At 41.7% G+C, this 19,557-nt stretch overlaps 1 protein-coding gene across 1 annotated transcript in view; it reads left to right on the top strand.

Moving 5' to 3' along the window:
* wdr11 (WD repeat domain 11) overlaps positions 1-19,557 on the top strand; it is a 64,305-nt gene that overhangs the window by 24,487 nt on the left and 20,261 nt on the right. The window contains exons 11-16 of the mRNA XM_030070415.1: positions 5,603-5,687; positions 8,687-8,793; positions 12,110-12,185; positions 16,531-16,639; positions 17,508-17,629; positions 19,306-19,453. Of these exons, the coding sequence (XP_029926275.1) occupies positions 5,603-5,687; positions 8,687-8,793; positions 12,110-12,185; positions 16,531-16,639; positions 17,508-17,629; positions 19,306-19,453 (647 nt within the window). The remainder of the gene's footprint in view (positions 1-5,602; positions 5,688-8,686; positions 8,794-12,109; positions 12,186-16,530; positions 16,640-17,507; positions 17,630-19,305; positions 19,454-19,557) is intronic.

The raw sequence follows: 19,557 nt of genomic DNA, 5'->3' as shown, positions 1-19,557 counted from the left end.
GTCTTCATTTCAGAAAAGCAACAGAATTATCAGATACACTCATTCTCATTCTTAGCTTCAGTGGTCTGTCAAAGTGGATATCAATTACTGTTGCCGTAGTAATGGGAATCTGTTAAAACCTCCGGGTCAGCAACACCCAGTGTTAAACAAAGTAGGTTTTAATAAGCCTAAATTTGTCATAACCTCCTGTCTCAATTATGCCAGTTTAGTGCAATTAAATGGAAAGTGGTTAGGTTGCAGTTGAACACTTCTGGGGTTGCAAAGTGCTTTAAAACTTTATCTTGGTATCTTGAAAATGCTTATATTTGAGTTTTGAAAAGCCGTATGACCATGCAAATGAAATGCACTGCGTCAGCACGTCTCACTACACAAACGATTGCCGTGAATTTGACTACTTGACGCAGAAAATGAAAAGGTGGCGGTTCATCCGCTTTGACTGTGCAGCATCTGCAAATGAGGCAAAAGGCAGAGACTTAATCTGAAATATCTGCCTCTGTTACTACTCCCCAGAGACAGCTGCTGAGAGAGAGAGAGAGAGAGAGAGAGACAGACAGACAGAGGGAGAAGCAGGGAGAGGAACAGAAAGTTTGGATTTATTTGTTTTAGATCAGCATACCAATTTTCTACAAAAGCTGTTCTCTTATCTTCCCCACAGTAATGATGCATAAAATTATGAAAGTCTCAGTTTGAATGGGAAATTAAGGACAGAAATGTGTGTGTGATGAGTTTTTGTCTTTCTGGTTGTCTGCGTGCATGAGTGTGAGTGTGTGCGTGTGGTTGTTGTGCATGTGTGTGCACGCACATGCACTCTAGCTTGTGCCCAAAATCCCATTTAAGGCCCCAGCATGCTGCTGTTCTCTCTTCACCACAGTAAGGCTTCAGTTTAGTTGTCAAGCTGAAAAATAGGCTACTCTCATTCCCCTGACACAGCCCACATAAATTAATCATACCTCAAAGATACATTGCCTCCCCGAGACTCACAGACAAGCAGATGAATAATAACACTCCACAACAACCTAAACTCCTCACAACCTTTTTTGTATCACTACTATGCACTTAACGTTTGCAATGGTTAGACATGAGGTTCTCCTAGGTGTCTGTTATTACCATATGAGTCCAATTTCTTTCTAAAGGGCCCTGGGCAGGATCACCTCTCTTGTCAGTCTGTTTTTTTACAATTGTTTGTGTCTGTGTGTTGAATGCTGAAGTGTATCTGTACATTTGAAACAAGACTAACATTGCTTTGAAAAACCGTTTCAAAACATTTTTCAGCGCAGTCGGGGAGACCTGTCATTTTTTCTTCTTTTCTTTCTTTCTTTCTTTCTTTTCATTTTTTTTTTTTTTACTCAATCAGGAGCAGTAGGAGTCCATCACACCACAGATGGTCCAGGGTTGACTCGGCACAGCTGGCTCTCAGCGGTGCTCTGAATCTGAAACTAGAACACGACGATTGAGTTTTCTATGCACATTGTTTGTCAAATCCCCACAGTCATCTCGCACAGTCAAATGCTTTATCAGTCTCTAGCTGCATTATTGAAATGTGCCTTTTGTTCCACTGTCTGAAAGCCACCTCGTAAAGAGTAGGCCCAGGCAAATGGATGATTACACTTGAGATCATGACTGAAAGCAGGCAGACAATACCCAGACAATTCAAAAACTACTTTATTTTTAATTTGAAGACTAGTTTGACGTTTGTATTTCATTCACAGCTCAGTATTACTCCAATAAGGTAGATGTTTCAAAACGTTTAAACATTGCCGTGACTTCCATTGCTGAGCCTAATTGCCACCCTCAAGAAATTGAATTTATCCCTAGGTTACCTTTGCCATCAGCAGTTTCTCAGTAATAATACCTGGGTTGGCACTGCGACAGGTGTCTGAGCAGACTTTGGCATCTGTCTCCCCTCCTGTTTACTGAGATCCAGAGAATACTCCCAATCAATAAGTCCAGACCGATCTGTGATGAGCGCTAGGCGGACACATTGCACTCTTTGTCTTGCCCGCTGTCCCACTCTGCGTTGGGTGTCTCCCTAATGTGTGCCAGCATTAAAAAAAGGAGGTGGGGGTTGGGTTGGGGGGGCTCACTGATGCAACACCAGTCAGAAGAACAGCCAGAGGAAACCAAGTTTTTACACCTTCCACATGGTGCAAATAAAGGAGGAGATGAGCTTGCTGCTGACGCTGTGAAAGCACTGGGGGTTGAAATTGCCATCTACAGTCTCATTACAATTTGACGGAAGGAAGCGATCCACATTTCTCTTTCCAGTATTTCTAGCTCTCACTTCTCCCCTTCACTCTTTCTGTCTGTCTTCCTCCATGCCTCTAAGGGAAAGTCACAGCAGCTGCATCGTAGACCCAGCATGCTCGGAGGTACCGCTGTCTGGGCTCCCTGTCTGAAAAGCTGTAATCTGGCTGGACCTGACAGCTCCATTACTGACTGGTACAAGGCTCAGAGCCCTGCTTCCTAGTGACATGCACACAAACAGTGCATATACAGAGAATACAGAATACAGAGTTGACATCCATATCTTAATCTTTTGACTGGGGTGCATCTAATTAATTTATGCACGCTTTCCTGACAACCATTCCTTGCTGCATTGTTTGGGTGTGCAAAATGAGACGGCATCAAGACTTGAATTGAGTAGCTACAGTGCAAACGGTCAATCACAAAATGGGAGAAATGAGCACCCACTGATATGATGGCAAGCATCTCCAAAGGCAACACAATTATCAGATGCACTGTTTCTCATTCTTGGCTTCAGTGGTCTGTCAAAGAGAATATCAATTATGTTTTCAGTCCAAAAAAAAGGAGCAATGCAAAGCCTCCAGTCTAGAATACACATTATCTTTGGCAGCCTGACACTTCTCAGGGCTGGCAGAGTTAGGTTTATCTGAGGATAGCTCAACCCTGTCATCAGTAGAGCTGAATGTTGAAATATTATACCTGTTGATAACACCAAATTAGGTGTTAAAGGTGTGATTTAAGTTGCCAAAAGATATTTAAATGGTAGAATTCTTGGATTTTTATCAAAGGAGTCCACATTATGGGTTCATCTAAAGGCACTTTATTCGGAAAATCAGCTGGCATTCTCACACTAATAACAGAAAATAACCATAATATATTAAACACTGAGTAGTGAAATTGGCTTTTCAGTTAACAGTAGAAAATGAGGTGTGGGAGTGCTGCTTGACATCAGGTGCTGACTAGCAGTGAGGAGGTACTGTAACCCCTAAAATACAAGGCATAAGTTTCTTTGGTGATTGGTCCTTCGCATTGTAAAACTAGTATATCCAATACTGACTAGTCTTATGAGCATCGGCTTTGCCATCTGAGAGGGCAGGGCAAGGCACGCTTGCAAGGCAGGCTTTTTATGCCCAAAAGAGATCACTTTCCAACTGGTGTTGAATTTTACATTACTGTACTGATATAAAAACTGTTGTTGTGTTATCCAGCACTAGTCACCTTGCAGTCAAAGCCATATGGATGAGCAGCAGCATTTCTATCATTAGTAATGCAAACAAGCCCCGGTGGCAGGGCAAAAAAGAGGAAACACAGGAACAAAACTGTCAGTCTTTTTCTCCACCCGTCTCCTGCCTGCTTTCTTTGAAAAGTGAGCACAGCAGGCAGATTACCTGCTGAAACACTCCTCTACTCCACCCAACATGCTATCCAAACGGTGAGCGATAGGGAAAGATGCACATGCACATATGCACGCAGATGTCCATGCAACACTGGATAGCACCATCTCCAGATGTTTTGTCGGCATGTGGTCGTCTTGCAGAGGCCTCAAACAGACTGGAAAGTCCTTTGCACAGGGACCCTCAGCACATCAGCCCCGCCCCATCACAAACAGGCTAATTATGGAACTAAATGTGGTCCTGCACCTGCCCATGTTCGCCACAAAAATATTCCCCCAAAACTCATTAAACACTTTACAAACATCATGAGAATGGACTTTTGATCCACACCCATATTTTCTTTGGAGCTTTTAGTGCTGTGTCGGCTCGGCTAATTATGAGAACATTTAGGTCACAACCTCATTCGTTGTGTGATTGTTTTAACTGCTTGATTTCCCCACTAATGTAAAAAAAAACAAAAAAAAGAAATTGCATATAGTAAAAATAAAAACGCTTGGGTAAGTATTTTGCTTTTGTAAAGGAAATTTAGATCCCTCCAGAAAATAGGTTATTCGCCTTGTGTTTTACAAAACTGAATGTTAAAACAAACTGGATTAGATACATGTTAAAACAAATTGGATTAGATACATTGTTCTAAGTGAACACATTTGGAGTTTTGACATCTATATTGAAAAGTAAACCTACAAGTGAATAATCTTGGCTCTGGTAGCCAAAAGAGGGCTTTTTGTTTGTTTGTTTGATTTTTTAAAGAATATAAAGAGATGAGGCACTTGGATGGCATCTTCGAAATGCCTCTGGGCAGAGACCAGAGCCCTATGTCTGAATAGGAATACAGCATGGAGTGCTAAAATTTGTACTAAGATGCATTAGTGCCACAGGAATATTTCTCACACTGAGGCTCCAAGAAACGTCAAGATTAGAAACATTTCCCTTTGCAACAGCCCTTGTCCTTGCCATCGCAAATGTAAACAGTCATGACAGGAATGCAGTCGAGCGACAGCGAGGATTCTTTTAAAAAAGCGTAAATCAACTCCATGGAGTCGAGCGGGTCAACAGTTTTCTTGTCCCCTATTTGTGAAGTCTATTGTAAATCTATAAGTTGTACAGCTACACAAAATCTAAAAGCATCATTGGCTGATAGCATCTTCAAGGGACGGTGGAGCCACCTTTTAGCTTTTGATGTTCCCATCATTAACTAATGGAGTGCCCTGTCTCTTGATATTAAAAATGTCTGGTACCTTGGGGGTTAGAGAAACTGGAAGGTAACTGCAGCATCAGCAGTTCAGGTTCCCAGACAAGCTGGGAAGATGTATTTGGAGAAGGTAAAAGAACAGCACTGTCCCCTCTCAACATCCTCTGCTAAGGTGTCCTTTAGTGGCCACCAGTACTAAAACTGTAGTTGTACTGATCAGCCTCAACGTATGAATGTGTTAAACTCTGAATGTGAAGCAAGCTGTCGCTGAAAAAGAGCGTGCATGTTCAGGGAACTTTTCCTGATTTGAAATGTAAAAAAAAAAAAAAAAAAAAAAAAAGTTTACTGTTGATTTTCAGGTTCATTTCCTTTTAACACTGTGAGCAGAGAGCGTAAACATATCACTGTGCGAGACCTGCTCAGAGTTTCCCATCCAAGCATCACATGTCAAATGCAGTATGTTTCATTTAATCAGGTGGGTTTTAGAGGGAATGAGGCGGGTGTGCTATTTTCCCAGTGGCAGATTAAATGGAGTGATGTTCACCGGCTGTGAGCTGAGTGACAGGCTTTGATACGCTGCCTCTAACCACACCTAGTGACAGGGAACACAGAGGGGTGTCACACTGACACACTCTCTGATCCTACCGGAGACTAGATGCTGCTAAGATAAGTAGCTGTACGGCTTGTGCTCTTTTGTCTTTCTTCATCCATCTGTCTCCTCTTTCTTAACGCTCTGCTCTCGGTCTGATTTCTCTTTGTGCTCACTCCCCAGGAACCAGTAATGGCTCTGTGCTGGTGTATAATCTGACCAGTGGTCTTCTCCACAAGGAGCTGAGTGTGCACTCTTGTGAAGTCAGGTAAGACTCCCGCCTCTGTGTAGCTAAGTGTGTGTGTAGTATGGCACTGCACTGCCAGGGTTAGTTGTTCCGGCCCCACTGGTGTAAAAATGCATTCAGTCATGGTACTGTAAGGCAGTGTGGATGAAAGCATCTGTAAAACAAGACCCTGTGTGTTCTGTGCAGCCCAGTGGCCAGATAGTCTACCGGAGGCGGATTGATTTATCAGTTTGGCCGACTCCGGGTTGCTGAAGATAAATAATAGCATTCCCTAGCCTGGTTTGCTGGAGCTCTGTCTCAATATTTTCCTAGAGCGCCTTTGCATTGGCAGCTTAGCATGATAGTCTTGACTGGAGGAAGTCAAAGCGACAACTGTGCAAGATAAACTGAAGTGAATCCTCGCAGGCACAGAGAGTGTTGGTTTTGGAAATGTGACAATTTTTCAAATGATTAAGAATCCACACAAATGGAGCTATTCCGTGAAGGATATGATGCATTTGATACTGATTCTACCTATTAAAAATAAATGATGTTAGCCTATTTTGGGTGTATTAAAGCTTTAGTTTGCATCACTCTTTACACCCCCCACCCCTGACCACTCACTGTAAATACACATAGAGGCTGTCTGCTCCTCTTATACAGTGTGTGAAGCTTTTTTATGTGTATACCTCAATTCCCAGAGCTTCTGTATAAATCTTCAAGTGCAACTGATTTTTTATTTATTTTTATTTTTTATTTATTTATTTTTAGAGCTTTTGTTTCTCTTGTTGTCCTTGAGTTCAACAGGCCTTTGCTATCGGTCATGAACATCAAGGTTGCAAGGACAGAGCAGTGCTGCTGCATAATTCTCTATGATCTTAAAAGGACTTGTCTGTCATTCGTGGGTGCTAAAGAAGGTTTTTGAAAAAAAATATCAAGTCAGACATCATAAGGTTAATAAACATAAAACTCTTATCTCTACATTATTGTTTTGCAAAACTTCCAGATAGTAATGTTATGAAAGTGGGCCTTATTTTTGATTTCATTTAATTTAATTACTAGAGTTTCTTCCAAAACTTATGGAAGTACATGAGGTAAATCCAGAGTGAAAAAACAGTAAAAGTTTTAGGTATTACTGTACTGTCATGAATTGCAAATGAGTAGATTTTACATTTCTTGTAGTGTTTATAATTGAATTTTGAGAAATAGATTTAATGGAATAATAATAATAATCTGTTTTTCTGACAATTCAGAAGTAATTTAGCCTTCAGAAAAGCATTATGTTGCAAATACTGCTCATTACATTCTCTGGCTGTCCTAACCAGCTCATATCAAAATGTATATACACAAGAGAGCACCTGTTATTATTAGTATTCTACTTATAGCATTACCAGCCTCAGATAGGCGCCATGGTTAATTGTTCCGATTAAGGCAAAGCCGATTTATTCAGTTGAAACCATAATGAAGTGACTGACTTCAACACAGAGCCTCGTTGCAGTCCAATTGTGTTACACACTAACCTCTTTCACTCGTGCTTGTGCCCAGTGTGTTGTTTAACTCCGGTCTGTGATGTAGGTCACTCTGAAAAGCGATGGAGTCAGCATGCCACCGCAACTTCCCAGCACCTCACAATGCAACAGCCAAACATCAACAAGGAGCAGGCCATCCTTTATTAATCCCTATTCTCTAATGAGCAGTGAAACTATTTCACCAGGATTAATTAAGCACGAGATTGAATCAATTATGCTTTTGCGAGATTGATTGGGAGCAAAAACCATCCGTCCAAGCAGAGCCAGGCTTGCCTTAATGAGAGAAGTTGCTCTCCACAAACGCAAACTCCAGCAAACTTTAATGAGCTATGCAACTCCTGTGTAAGTTGCATGAAATTTTGCTGTTTCTTGAGTCTGTGTGCGCTGTATGTGTGTGTGAGAGAGAAAGAGAGAAAGTGATGGAGTATGTGACATTTTTCTCTTTCTGGTTTCTGGTATCATCCTGTCACTGTGAAATTTCTCTGCCGTCATGGAACTCAAGAGCCGCCTCTTCATCTGCTTGTCAGCTCTCACTCAAGCGCTACCTCGTGCTCACACACTGTATATTATATTTAAGACATGCACGCAGTTACTGACTCTCAGCAGCAGCCTACTTATCGCTGTTGTCGGATGAAAACCATGTATCTCCAAAATGTCAGCTTTTCAGGAACTGAGAGACTGTGAACACTGTGCATTTTCTAATTAATTTAACTTGTTTTGAAAAGGTCTCATAAACCCAAGGGTGTAGAAATTTCTTAAACCTTAGAAAAGCAGGTATATTTTCAAATGAGATTAAAAGATGCAAATCAACAGAATTGGGTCGACAGGGTTTGTCTTGACAGAGATGTTATTGAAATTATTTTTCCACATCGTCAAACTACACCTTAAAGACATAATGAATACACAAGCGGTATGCGCACTCACATGAACACAGTGGTGTCAGATCAGGTCTTTCCATCACAAAATTAGCTTTCCTCTGTTTGCGTGTAGACTAAAGCTCCTTGGTCACTATAAACACATAAGCACTGCTGTATTTTGAAGTGCTGTGATATACAACATTGAGTTCAGTCTCTGTGTGTGTTTTCTGTGGTGGGTAGAGTGGAGGCGCTCCATGGAAATGAGCCCTGCAGCCCCTGCCCCAACACAGCCATGCCAACCGGGGCCTGGCTGCTTTGCATCTCATTTACATTTAGTGGGGAAATTGACTAATTAATCATGTGGCTATTTAGCATCTCATTATGGTACAGTGCGTGCTCCCTGAGCTGGGCCCACTTCCCAAAATGTTCACTTCTCACACACTGCTGGCTTGATTTGTTATGCATTTTTACAACTTTCTAATGGATGTTCTAGAAGTTTCAGGCTTACCTTTTACCCTCCTGCTTGCCATGATATAATGGAGGAAATTCAGAAGTAGACAGCAGAATTATTCTTTGAAACAAAGCCTGTTGTGTGTGTGTGTGTGTGTGTGTGTGTGTGTGTGTGTGTGTTTGGGTGTATGTTTTTTTTCCACAGGGGAATCGAATGGGTGAGCCTTACCAGTTTCCTGTCCTTCGCTACTTCTGCTCCCAACAACATGGGCATGGTGCGAAATGAACTGCAGCACGTTGACCTACCTACAGGTAAGATGCTCACACACACACACACAGTGAACACACCTAGCTGAGTGTACCATCCATTATATCAGCACTGGCATTGTTTTTTGCAATTTGCATGTTATTTAGTGTCCCTGCTGCCCCAATAACAGAAAATATAGACACTTCTGTCTCTCTCTCTCTCTCTTTGTGTCTCTCTTTATCTCTTGCTCTCTCTATAATTTTATCTCTTTCTTCTTCATCACTTTATCTCTCTTTGTTTCTCTATTTGGTTCTCTAATAGGCCGTCCTCTTGTTCCCTAGGGGACACTCAAACACTCCACCAAATTAAAGTCCAAGCTTAACAGTGTGAGGGCAACACCAAAGGGTGTCTGGCTCTGAAATTGAAATCCCATCATGCTGTTGTACACAGAGACTTATATCCTTGGCTTAGCCCACTGCCAGGCCAGTGGAATTACTGCACCACTACTGACCACTTACCTGGAGGGGGTGGAAAACAATGCTGCATTTTCTTTGCCAAAAAGCAAGAAGGGTAGAGGACGGAGTGATGGGTGGTCGGAAAGAGATGGATGGTTGTGCCGCTGGAAAAAAACTACAAAATAGGCTATAAAGAGTTGAGAGAAAGAGGTGAAGGGAATCTGTGCAGGGATGAGAGAGCTGGAAAAAAACATGGAGAATTTTGTAACGCTACCCTTCTGGTGCAGTATGTTCCCAAAGCATAAAAACTAAAAAATTGCAAATCAGTTATTTTCATGAATCATATTCCTGTGTTTCTTCCCTGTGTGTCCTGTTCACCTTACAATCACGTGCATTGTTCACCAATGCACGCGATTGTAAGATAGAGAAGCTGTCACTGTGCAGTTCTGTAATTGTCATCTTTATTGGGCTCTACGGTCACTGTCTTATTGATTACCTCACAAGAGGATTCATGACTCTTGTCAACTTTGTTGGTGCGGTGAAGCAAGTGTGGCCACTGTAATAGTTAACAATAGCAGAGCTTGTGTCCTCAGTTCATTGAAAGGGCGAGTCACTTTCTTAATGGCTATATGTTAAGCAGCAGAGTCGTCAAAGTTAACAGTCCAGGGCATTAGCTTTGGTTACTGGCCTAGCCACTCTCCAACACAGGCTTTTAATTGTTTCACTTCAGAGTTTCTCAAATGAGTTCAAACAAGTTCAAGTGACTAAGATTCTCCAAGGAGTCCTTGACTGTAAATTTAGCTGCTACCCATGGAGACATAACTACCGAGGCCGTGTTGACCTGGCTCTGTCACTACTTACATCTGGTGTGTGTGTGTGTGTGTGTGTGTGTGTGTGTATTTGCAAGAGAGAGAGAGAGAGCATAATGCACAGTATGTGTGTCTGGCTCTGACTTGATGTCTGTTGGACTTTAAAAAGTGATAAAATGTTTTAAATTGAGCTATTCATACTTAGGGCTTATAAAGTTCTTGGACACAGTTAAAAGCATTTAATAGAGTTTTAGCAGTCTTAAAAATGTGATGTCCTGTTATGCTCCCTTTCCGAGAAATCAGTGTAATAACACAGATACTTACTCTGACCCGTCTGCAGTTCAGTGTGGCGAGCTTGCGGCTCTTTGCCTGCTCCAGTGCAGCTCAGGGCACTTCTACCAGAGTTGAAGTTTTGAACCTCATTTTATCTTTCGTAACTCAGTTCCCTATCTGTTATCACAGCTGTCAGTCAACTGCCATGGTTATCCAATTACTTACCCCAGCAGTTGGTATATTGCCAACACACATTATACCTGTGGTCAGTAATCTATGGTTTGCAAGCCATAGATTCCTGACCACAGGTATAATGTGTGTCACAAAGTGAAATGGATACAGAGAGAACAAGAAATAGTTTAAGTCGAGAGGCTTTGGAAGTTTTACGGTACATTTTCTATACCGCACTGTATTATATTTGATTCATTCAGTAATTTAATTTGTCATGTGAAGAACGTTTGACGATACAGTCGGCCTCAGACTCTCAGGGGAGACGCGCCTCGTGGAGATCTGCACTTGGCTGAGTGCAGTCTTCTAGTTGGACTTGCAACACTGAACTTACATTTCCTGATATGTGGCATTAAGAAGGTCTTTCAAAGAGTGAAGTTGATGAAATCTGGAGACACTCTGGTGCAGCCACAGAGATTGACATACGAGGCTGGTCTGCACTTTGATTGCGAGGCCATGGCCACACTAAGCCGGGTAAAATTATAAACACATATTGGGTATTTTCAAAAATGCTCTCTTAGTGGGTAAATTTGAAAATGCTAGTCTAGTTTTGTGGAAATGATGGAAAACTTGTTTCGGAAAATGCTGACAAAGGATTAGCATGTGATCTAGGCTTTAATCTAGTAGTGAGAACATGAAACACAGTTAAAGCTCTCTGGCATCTATCTTTGTCAATAACTGGCTTTTGGAAAGTGGTCTGAAAACACTAGTGGCGTGTATGATGGGTCGAAAACCAAAACGACACTTTCAGATTTACCCGGTTGAGTGTGGACAACATCTAGGATGCTCTAAGATGTACACCTGTGTTTATGCGTTTGCGTGTGTTTTTATGTGATCTGTGCTACACCATGTGCTGTATGTAAGCCCTTAACATGTGTATGTGTTCATTGTGTCTCATGCTACCCCTGTGATCAGTGAGCACAGGCTGATGGTTTGAAGAGTGGGTAATTGAGGCTTTATAATCAGGATGAACAACCTTTCCCACTGTGTAGAAATAAGGAAACAAAATGTGAAAAGGTGAAGAGGGCTGCACCACTGTAAGGTGCATCTTGTCCTTAACAGCTTGATTACAGTTACAAAAACACACACTGCGGGAAAGTTTCCACTAGGCCATATGCTCAGCTACTTCATCCCCTCTGGCAGTGACACACACATCACAGTCCCCAGACACCTGTTGGAGGTCAGGCCCTCTAGCCTCCACAAAAAAAGTTTTGAGAACAGGCTGCTCCATCACTTGCACATTTTAAACAGGCCACCTTCCTAAGTGTCCTCTGCACCTGCAGACCAGCACTTCCTTAGTCAAATGTGGTACAATACACCTGAAGGGCATTGTTGTTTTTGTTCTGAGGGTCTTTGGCGTTCTGCATAATGTCTGCTGTGTCGGGTGGAAACTTGCAAATGAAAAGCCGAGATTTGGCCAGGCAGCGAGAATGAGTTGTCGGCGGTTTGCTCTCCACGCTCTGTCAAAAGAGATGAAACCAGGATGCTGGAGTGCTGGAGTGAAATGTAATGAAACGGCCTCTCTGCCAGTGAAAAGACAGACACCTGTCTTTTGCTTTCTATTGTCACCCCTCTGCCTCACTCTTTTTCTCGGTCTCTCTCTCTCTCTCTTCCAGGTAGATGCTTCGCTTTCAGAGGTGAGCGAGGGAACGACGAGCCACCCATTGAGATGATTAAAGTGTCTCATCTCAAGTGAGTTGCCCACCTCACCCTCACCACCAGAAAAACTAAACACCATCAGCACCATACGATTCCCTGTGCGCCATGCCTGTACCTGAGGCACACACCCATACTCATATAATACCCGCTAGCACCTGTCTCACACACACACACACACACACACACACACACATGCATAACCTTCACTGTAACTGCTCAGGGTCATCCCCCCGCGCTTGCATCTCTCTCTCCATCCATTCCCCTCCTGGTGTTTCTGATTAAAGCTCAGAGCTGTCAGTAAGCTGGGGGATATTTCCTCCAAGAGGCCAGGCAGTGCTCTTACTCTCTCTCTGATGTTCTGTCAGAGCCAGTCATGAGCCAGTGACAGCCACGGGCACCTCTGAAGACCAGGCTGAACCAGAGACAAATAATGGGAGGGAGGCAGCAGATTAAATAGCAAACAAAGAGAGAGTGAAAAATGTATGGTGCTGATAGGGAATGAGGGGACAGAAGAACAGGGCAGATAAAGAAGAGAGAGTCTCAGGGATGTTTGAGAGACAAAGAGAGCTGTGCATTATCTAGGACAATGGTGCTGGAGTGACACTTAGGAAAAAAAAGTGGTCACTCTTGAAACCTATTTGTTTAATAATGTATGCTCATGTATGAAAAGCACTAACTAAAAATATATACGTGCAGGGTGTGGGCTTGAGCCGAGGACCTTCTTTCAGTGAATGGACGCTGCTATCAATTGAGCCATAATGACACCGCTTTTGTTATACAGTCTTAATGATACCTTTTTATAGGGATGTCCCCCTCAATGTCAACATGTCATACCAACAACCACAGTCCCCTTCAGTCGACTGAGAGTTGAGCCAAGCAGTCTATTTTTTTGTTTTATTTTTGTATTTATTTTTTACCAAGATGCACCTTCATGTGGAAGCTGTCTGCAGTATTCCTACAGAATTTCTCTCGTCACTGCTGCTGAAAACTAGAGTTCTCAAATTCTGCCCGAACCCGACCCTACCTGACATTTTCGGGTAGGGTCGGGCCTAAAATGTATGTGAATTAGTCGGGTAGGGTAGGACTTCGGGTTCTGGTTCTGTGTTTTACTGTCGCCGTTGAAGGACGAAATATAAATGACGCAGGCATGAAGCAGAAGGAGAGAGAGAGAGAAAGAATGGGGATTTGTGCAGAACTACAGTAACTTTACTAACTTAGCATGTTTTATGAACAACTGAACATGTGAAGCTGCCTTTCGCCAACTATTAGGCGAACATTTTGATATCGCCGAGAGGCTAAGACGAGGGAATTTTACCTGCTTGACTCGCTGGCTGGCTGTCAATAAAGCGATGATCTGATGCTGCATTTCAAACCTTTATTGTTAAAAACTGTGAACCAAACATTTAAAATCATTGGCAATGCGGTCAGCAAAATGTGAGCCTCCCACGCTCACCCCCTCTCTCCAGCTCATTCAAAAAAACCCGCTCTCAAACCAGCTGATTTCACTACTGAGGTGAGTTGGTGACTCCCACACCACGTGACATGTGCTCCCCATTCATGAAGTGACTATCATTAATAAACCTGGCACCAGCACCAACTATTATGTCTGTTCTCTCACTGCTACTAGAATTTGAGCCACCGGTGCTGCTAAATAATGGCGAAATTGGCAATCTTTTCTTTTTTTTTTTTTCGGGCTTTATCAGGCTGTTGGGCTTAAAGTTCGGCTAATTAGTAGGTTAGGGTAGGGCCTCAGGCTGGCCCAGTAGGGCCCGGTTAGGGTAGGGTCTTAATTTTCAGGCCCAATGAGAACTCTACTGAAAACACGCCGCCTCGGACCATGTTGCCGCTGAAAGACAAAAATACAAGAAACATTCTTTAGCTGTTTTAATAATGAAATCGTTCATGTTCTCCAGTGTTTAAAAAAAATTAAGAAATAAGTTACAACAGTTTCATTTAACTCGACATACCTGCGTATGGTCTCATTATTCCAACAAAGCAGATCGATAATTCAAACGGGTCTTTAATTAAAATCTTTATGCAGCTGTCTTGATTAATTTTATTGATGTCAAGTGCGCAAAGTCTGTCTCTCTGTCTGTTGCATCTCATTGGTTACGTTAATCATTATTTAGTGTGGTGTGTCAACACTGAAACTTGTGCCAGTGCATTTTCTGATTGCCTTAAAGTTTACTTAAAAAAAACAATCAATAAATAAATGAAACAAATCGTCAACTTAAACCAAAAGTTTTGAGTTGGGAACTTCCCTACTCCTTTCCTATTTTGTGTCACTACAAGTTATGTGTCTCAGGGCAGTACAAAAAAGAAACAGGTAAAAAATGCTGGACCAGGGGGACTCAATTTTAAAATTTAGGCCAGTCACATAAAAAAACCTGTAGGACATATGCTGCTGTTTTGTTTTTGTTTGTTTGTTTGTTTGATTGTTTTGTTTTGTTTTGTTTTGTTTTGTTTTGTTTTGTTTTGTTTTGTTTTGTTTTGTTTTGTTTTGTTTTGTTTTGTTTTGTTTTGTTTTGTTTTTTTAACATAGATACAATTTAAATTGTTCACTTGTTGTTCACATTTCCTAATAATTACATGGTTATTTATTTTTTTTTTTTTAAACATTAGTTTTTTCTTAAAACATTAAACAAACCATCTTGCATCTTTGCAACTTTGCACAAACCGTTTTAAATCCTTTAATTTTTAATATGTTTTGACTGCAAGACATCTGGGGTATTTGCTGTGTACTGTTTCATCTGGCACACAAATTCATTAAAAATATATGCTTAAATCCTAATATATCTTAAAAGTGTGAAATTTAACAGCATTAATCTACTGAAAAACATAGTGGTTCTATTATATGAGTCATACATTCAATACAATGAAAGTAGTCATAAAAAAGTAAAGTATACATTGTTTTGGAGAAAACTGTGACTAAATTAGAAAATATAATTGGCATAATCTCACTGTTACTTGCCCTTGCCAGCTGTTTTTGTTTTTCGTGTAATGTAAGCACACATAGCTATAGGTGTGTGTTGATTTGTATATTCTTCAGCTTTAAGAATAAGCAAGGCCCTCGGTAGATGGATTACAGTGATCTCACAGTTCATTTATTTTACGTGTCTTTGGTCCGTTTGAGAAAATAGAAAGAAATTGAGAAAACTGAAAAGTCAATTTAACAGTATTCATCCAAACGAGGTGGCTGTAATTCTCAGATTTACAGCTCCATTTCAGTTCCATTCAATATCTGTACAAATGATGGACAGATATTGAATTTATGTGTTTGCCATCAACAAATGCTTCTGAACCGATTCTGATCGGATCATTCCCTGTTCAGAAACTCTGCATCATCGAAGTTTCAGTACTTTGCTCAAGGACAGAGAGATGGTAGTTTTTCAGGGATGTTAAAGTATTACTCGTTCACTTGACCAGAGAGGAATTTTCCCAGGCGGTTCAGAAATACAACCCGGCTAACCTTAGGTCAAGGGCCTGCTCCTCTCAATTTTACCCTCAAACTAAATCTGCCCAGGAATATTTTTGCTCATATTCCTCAGTTTTATTTATTTATTTATTTAGTTTTTACTTTACCACCGCAATAGACCAAACTGTGCCCTCATACAACCGAAGAGACAATCAAGTGCTGATAACATGAGCTTGATTGAAAACTCTACTCTTAAAGTTTATTCAGAGCCCTTAATAACCGTTTACTGTCTCAAAGGGCTTCACAGTCCTGCAGTTTCTAAAAAATAAAATGACAGCCCCTGACCTGAACCCTCACAGTGGGCAGCAAACAAGAAAAACAAAAACAAAAGAATGAAACAAATCTTGTGAGATACCACAAAGAAAGGGAAGCCGTACTAGGATGGACAGTTCAGCGGGTATTAAGGACACAATTATTAGCTCAATGATCAATATAAGATCAATGTTAGTCTAAAAATGTTAATTCCAAGTACATGTGTTGCCCACTCAATTGTAAGTGCGTGTGAGTGTATGCTCTCCTGTAGACCACTACTTAGGAGTGTGAGAGAGTTGGCCATTAAACTGAGCACATGGGCAGTCAACAGTTTATCTGTTTGCTCTCAAATATTAGGCCAAGTATGCCACTGCTGTTTTGTCAAATTGAAATATGAGACAGCACACACTCAGATTGAGTTCACAGAGCTTCTGAGGTGACTTGTCAACTCTCTAAAAGGAGGCATCCAGCGGTTAATTAGTGTCGAGACCTTTCAACCACTTGACCATCAGTGTTTGACAATCACTTTCGATTCAGCATCCAGTGACAAGAACTCATTTGCAGTGGCTTAAAGGGGTGGAAGTGTTGGTTTTTTAGATTAAGCCTCTTATGATTGTGTGTGTGTGTGTGTGTGTGTGTGTGTTTCCTCAGGCAGTACTTGGTGGTGGTGTTCAGAGACAAACCCCTGGAGCTGTGGGACATCAGGACAGGCACTCTTCTTCGAGAGATGGCCAAGAATTTCCCCACCGTCACGGCACTGGTACTTACGAATCCACACCCAAACACAAATAAGACACATACTCACAATCTCAACTCACACACTAAAACACATACACATAAGGGATATGGTTTTCTTTGCACAGCTCTTAATCTCTAAATCTGACGTGCTGGTTTAATGGCAGAAAAAAAAGAAAGAACATCCAGTAAGGAATACATGTTTGCCAAACACTCTAACTGTTTTTATTGATAATTTATGGGAGCAAAAACATCAGAGCAAATGACGCGTTTCACATCACTGCCTCCCCAGGTTCCCTCATCCTAATGCGCTTACGCTGTATTTGCATGCGTCTGCACTTTTACACACACACACATTAACAAAACAAACTGTCAGTGCTACAGCAATACAAGTTGTTGACTCTCCCTCTCGGTAATAGTGTCTATATTTCCCCTGCCCCTTCCCTTCCTAGTGTTGGTGTGGGCCATTTGAAAGATTAGCCTGAAAAAATTCACCCAGCTCAGCAAGGAACAGTAGCTTCATTAGGCCGGGCAAATGCTCATAAAAGAAGAGTTATGCTGGACAAACTTTACAGTGGGGCTGTAAAATCCTCCACAGTGCCAATAACAGCCCCAGTAACCTTAATAATACATGCCTGCCTCCCCCAGCCCCTCGTTGCCGCCTCATTTCCATATTGATTACAACCTCAAGCCAAACGGGCTGCAGCTACAGTCATCCAACAGTAAGACAGAAGGGTCAAGGATAGTAACACTGCTGCATCAGAACTTTATTTATGTGAGCATCTGTGTGCAAATCACTTCCTGTCCTCCTGCTCCTGTCTCTATATCTTTTGCTGTCTGATGGTTTGTTATTGTCTTTGCATTTGTGTGTGTGTGTGTGTGTGTGTAAACAGGAGTGGTCCCCATCCCACAACCTGAAGAGTCTGAAGAAGAAACAGATGGCAGCGAGGGAGGCCATGGCTCGACAGACTGTATCCGATGCTGAGCAGAGCAGTGTTGAGTCCTCAGTCATCAGGTTGGTTGGTTGGTGGTGGGTGGGTGGGTGTGTGGTGGCAACAAAAACGCTGGCAACACAGGCTCCCTGGGAGTCACGGTTGCTATGCAGTGCTAGAATAGTAGGGAAAATAAATAGCATCATTTTGTGTGGTAATTGCACGAAAATGTCTGTGGAATCTGGGCAAAAATACAGATTCTCAGTGCCAGTACACATAATTATATAGTTCCGTTTTCACCATTTAGACTATGGTTTGACTGATATGGGTCTTTGAAAGCTGAAACCAGTGTTTTTCAGTTGAACTGCTCGCACTGGCTATCTTAATATTTGACCTCCGTCATGTCAGAACGTTTCCAAAAGTTTTTTTAGTATCCAGTTCTTGTATCTAGATGAAGGTCTGACGCTGTAGCTCCCATCAGTGCAATTTACTCAGACATCCACAAAGTGAAAGTGACGTTTCAACCTACGTGCTCTTCATCAGACTTAACAAGACATATAGTCGTCAGTCATGTGACTCGAGCTCATGATCTATTTAAGATGGCGACTATATGTCTTGTTAAGTCTGATGAAGAGCATGAATCTCAAGACGTCACTTTGACTTTGTGGATGTCTGAATAAATTTCATTTAAGGGAGCTACAGTGAGCGGACCATCGTCTGTCTCCATCGCTGCTTTTCATTGGTCCAGCGCCTGACTCAACATTTATGTGATGTGTGTGCCTACTACACTTTGTTTGAAGTACTCAAGGTTTCCCAGAATGTTATTCTATACAGGAATGAAGTGGCTTTTAGAGCATCATGTAACACTGAGGCGGCGCTAAAGAAATTATTTTTAGTGAGTCAGCAGCTCCTCAGGTCTGGATGAGGCAGGTGCTATTGCGCGTTTTCCCGGGTGGCATCCCTCAAGAGGACCACATCGGAAGCAGGTTTCTTAAATAATACTTTATGTGCTCTCCTCTGGGTAACTAATGTTTGCTTTGTGCAGCTATGTTTTGTTCTGTATGTGCTGTATATTTGTATTTGCCAACTTCGATCGCCCAGATATCGAAAACCAAACCTGAAGCTTCTGCATGAAATATTCAGCACAACACCGGAATGATTTCTCTGCTCAGCCATTTGAAATAAACAGAATCATATGAAACACTTACGGACTAGCTGAGGTTAGGGAAGGGCTTCCATCATACCCAAGGTACACAACACTGACATGCCAGTATCCAGTATTATTTAAAAGACCAGTATCTCACTGTTGTATCACCAACTAGTATATTGTTATAGCTCCATTTTAGACCTATACTGTAGCTATTTGTGACCAAATGTTGCACCCTTGACTCACACACCTTTAACTTAATGAATAATGATTTTATATCAGAGGGAAATTTGATCTCAAGACACTACAATTCCGTCAGTTCATTAATCATTCGAAAATAAATGCATAAATAAAATAATTACCTCCTGCTGTGTAATCTGTCATTTTAAAACTACAATGTGATGGTCCCATTTGTTGTTTTAAAAAGTAATCTCCAGCCACGGCAAGACATGGCCAAGTTGTTAGTGTTATTGCCCTGCCTCTATCAGCCATATATATCCTGTTGAACACCAAAAGTCCAGTCACGAATCTTCACATCAGAAGTATAAGAAACCTGTCAAGTAATGTGTATCTGAGGGATTTGTCTGTACCGGTGTTATTCCTTCACTACAGTCTTCTGCAGGATGCAGAGAGCAAGTCGGAGACGAGCCAGGCCATCTCAGCCAGGGAGCATTTTGTATTCACCGACACAGACGGGCAGGTCTACCACATCACTGTAGAGGGCAACACAGTCAAAGACGGCGCACGAATCCCACCTGACGTGAGTCCAGAGACTACACTCCTCCCTTCCTCCTTGTCATTTTTTGTTGCCTTCTTACCTTCCTGGGCTGCACTTGAAGGTCATCCACATTAGTGCACACACAA

This window comes from Myripristis murdjan, chromosome 15 (assembly GCF_902150065.1).
Source record: "Myripristis murdjan chromosome 15, fMyrMur1.1, whole genome shotgun sequence".
NCBI classification, from domain to species: domain Eukaryota; kingdom Metazoa; phylum Chordata; class Actinopteri; order Holocentriformes; family Holocentridae; genus Myripristis; species Myripristis murdjan.
This window is presented reverse-complemented; position numbering and strand designations above follow the sequence as displayed.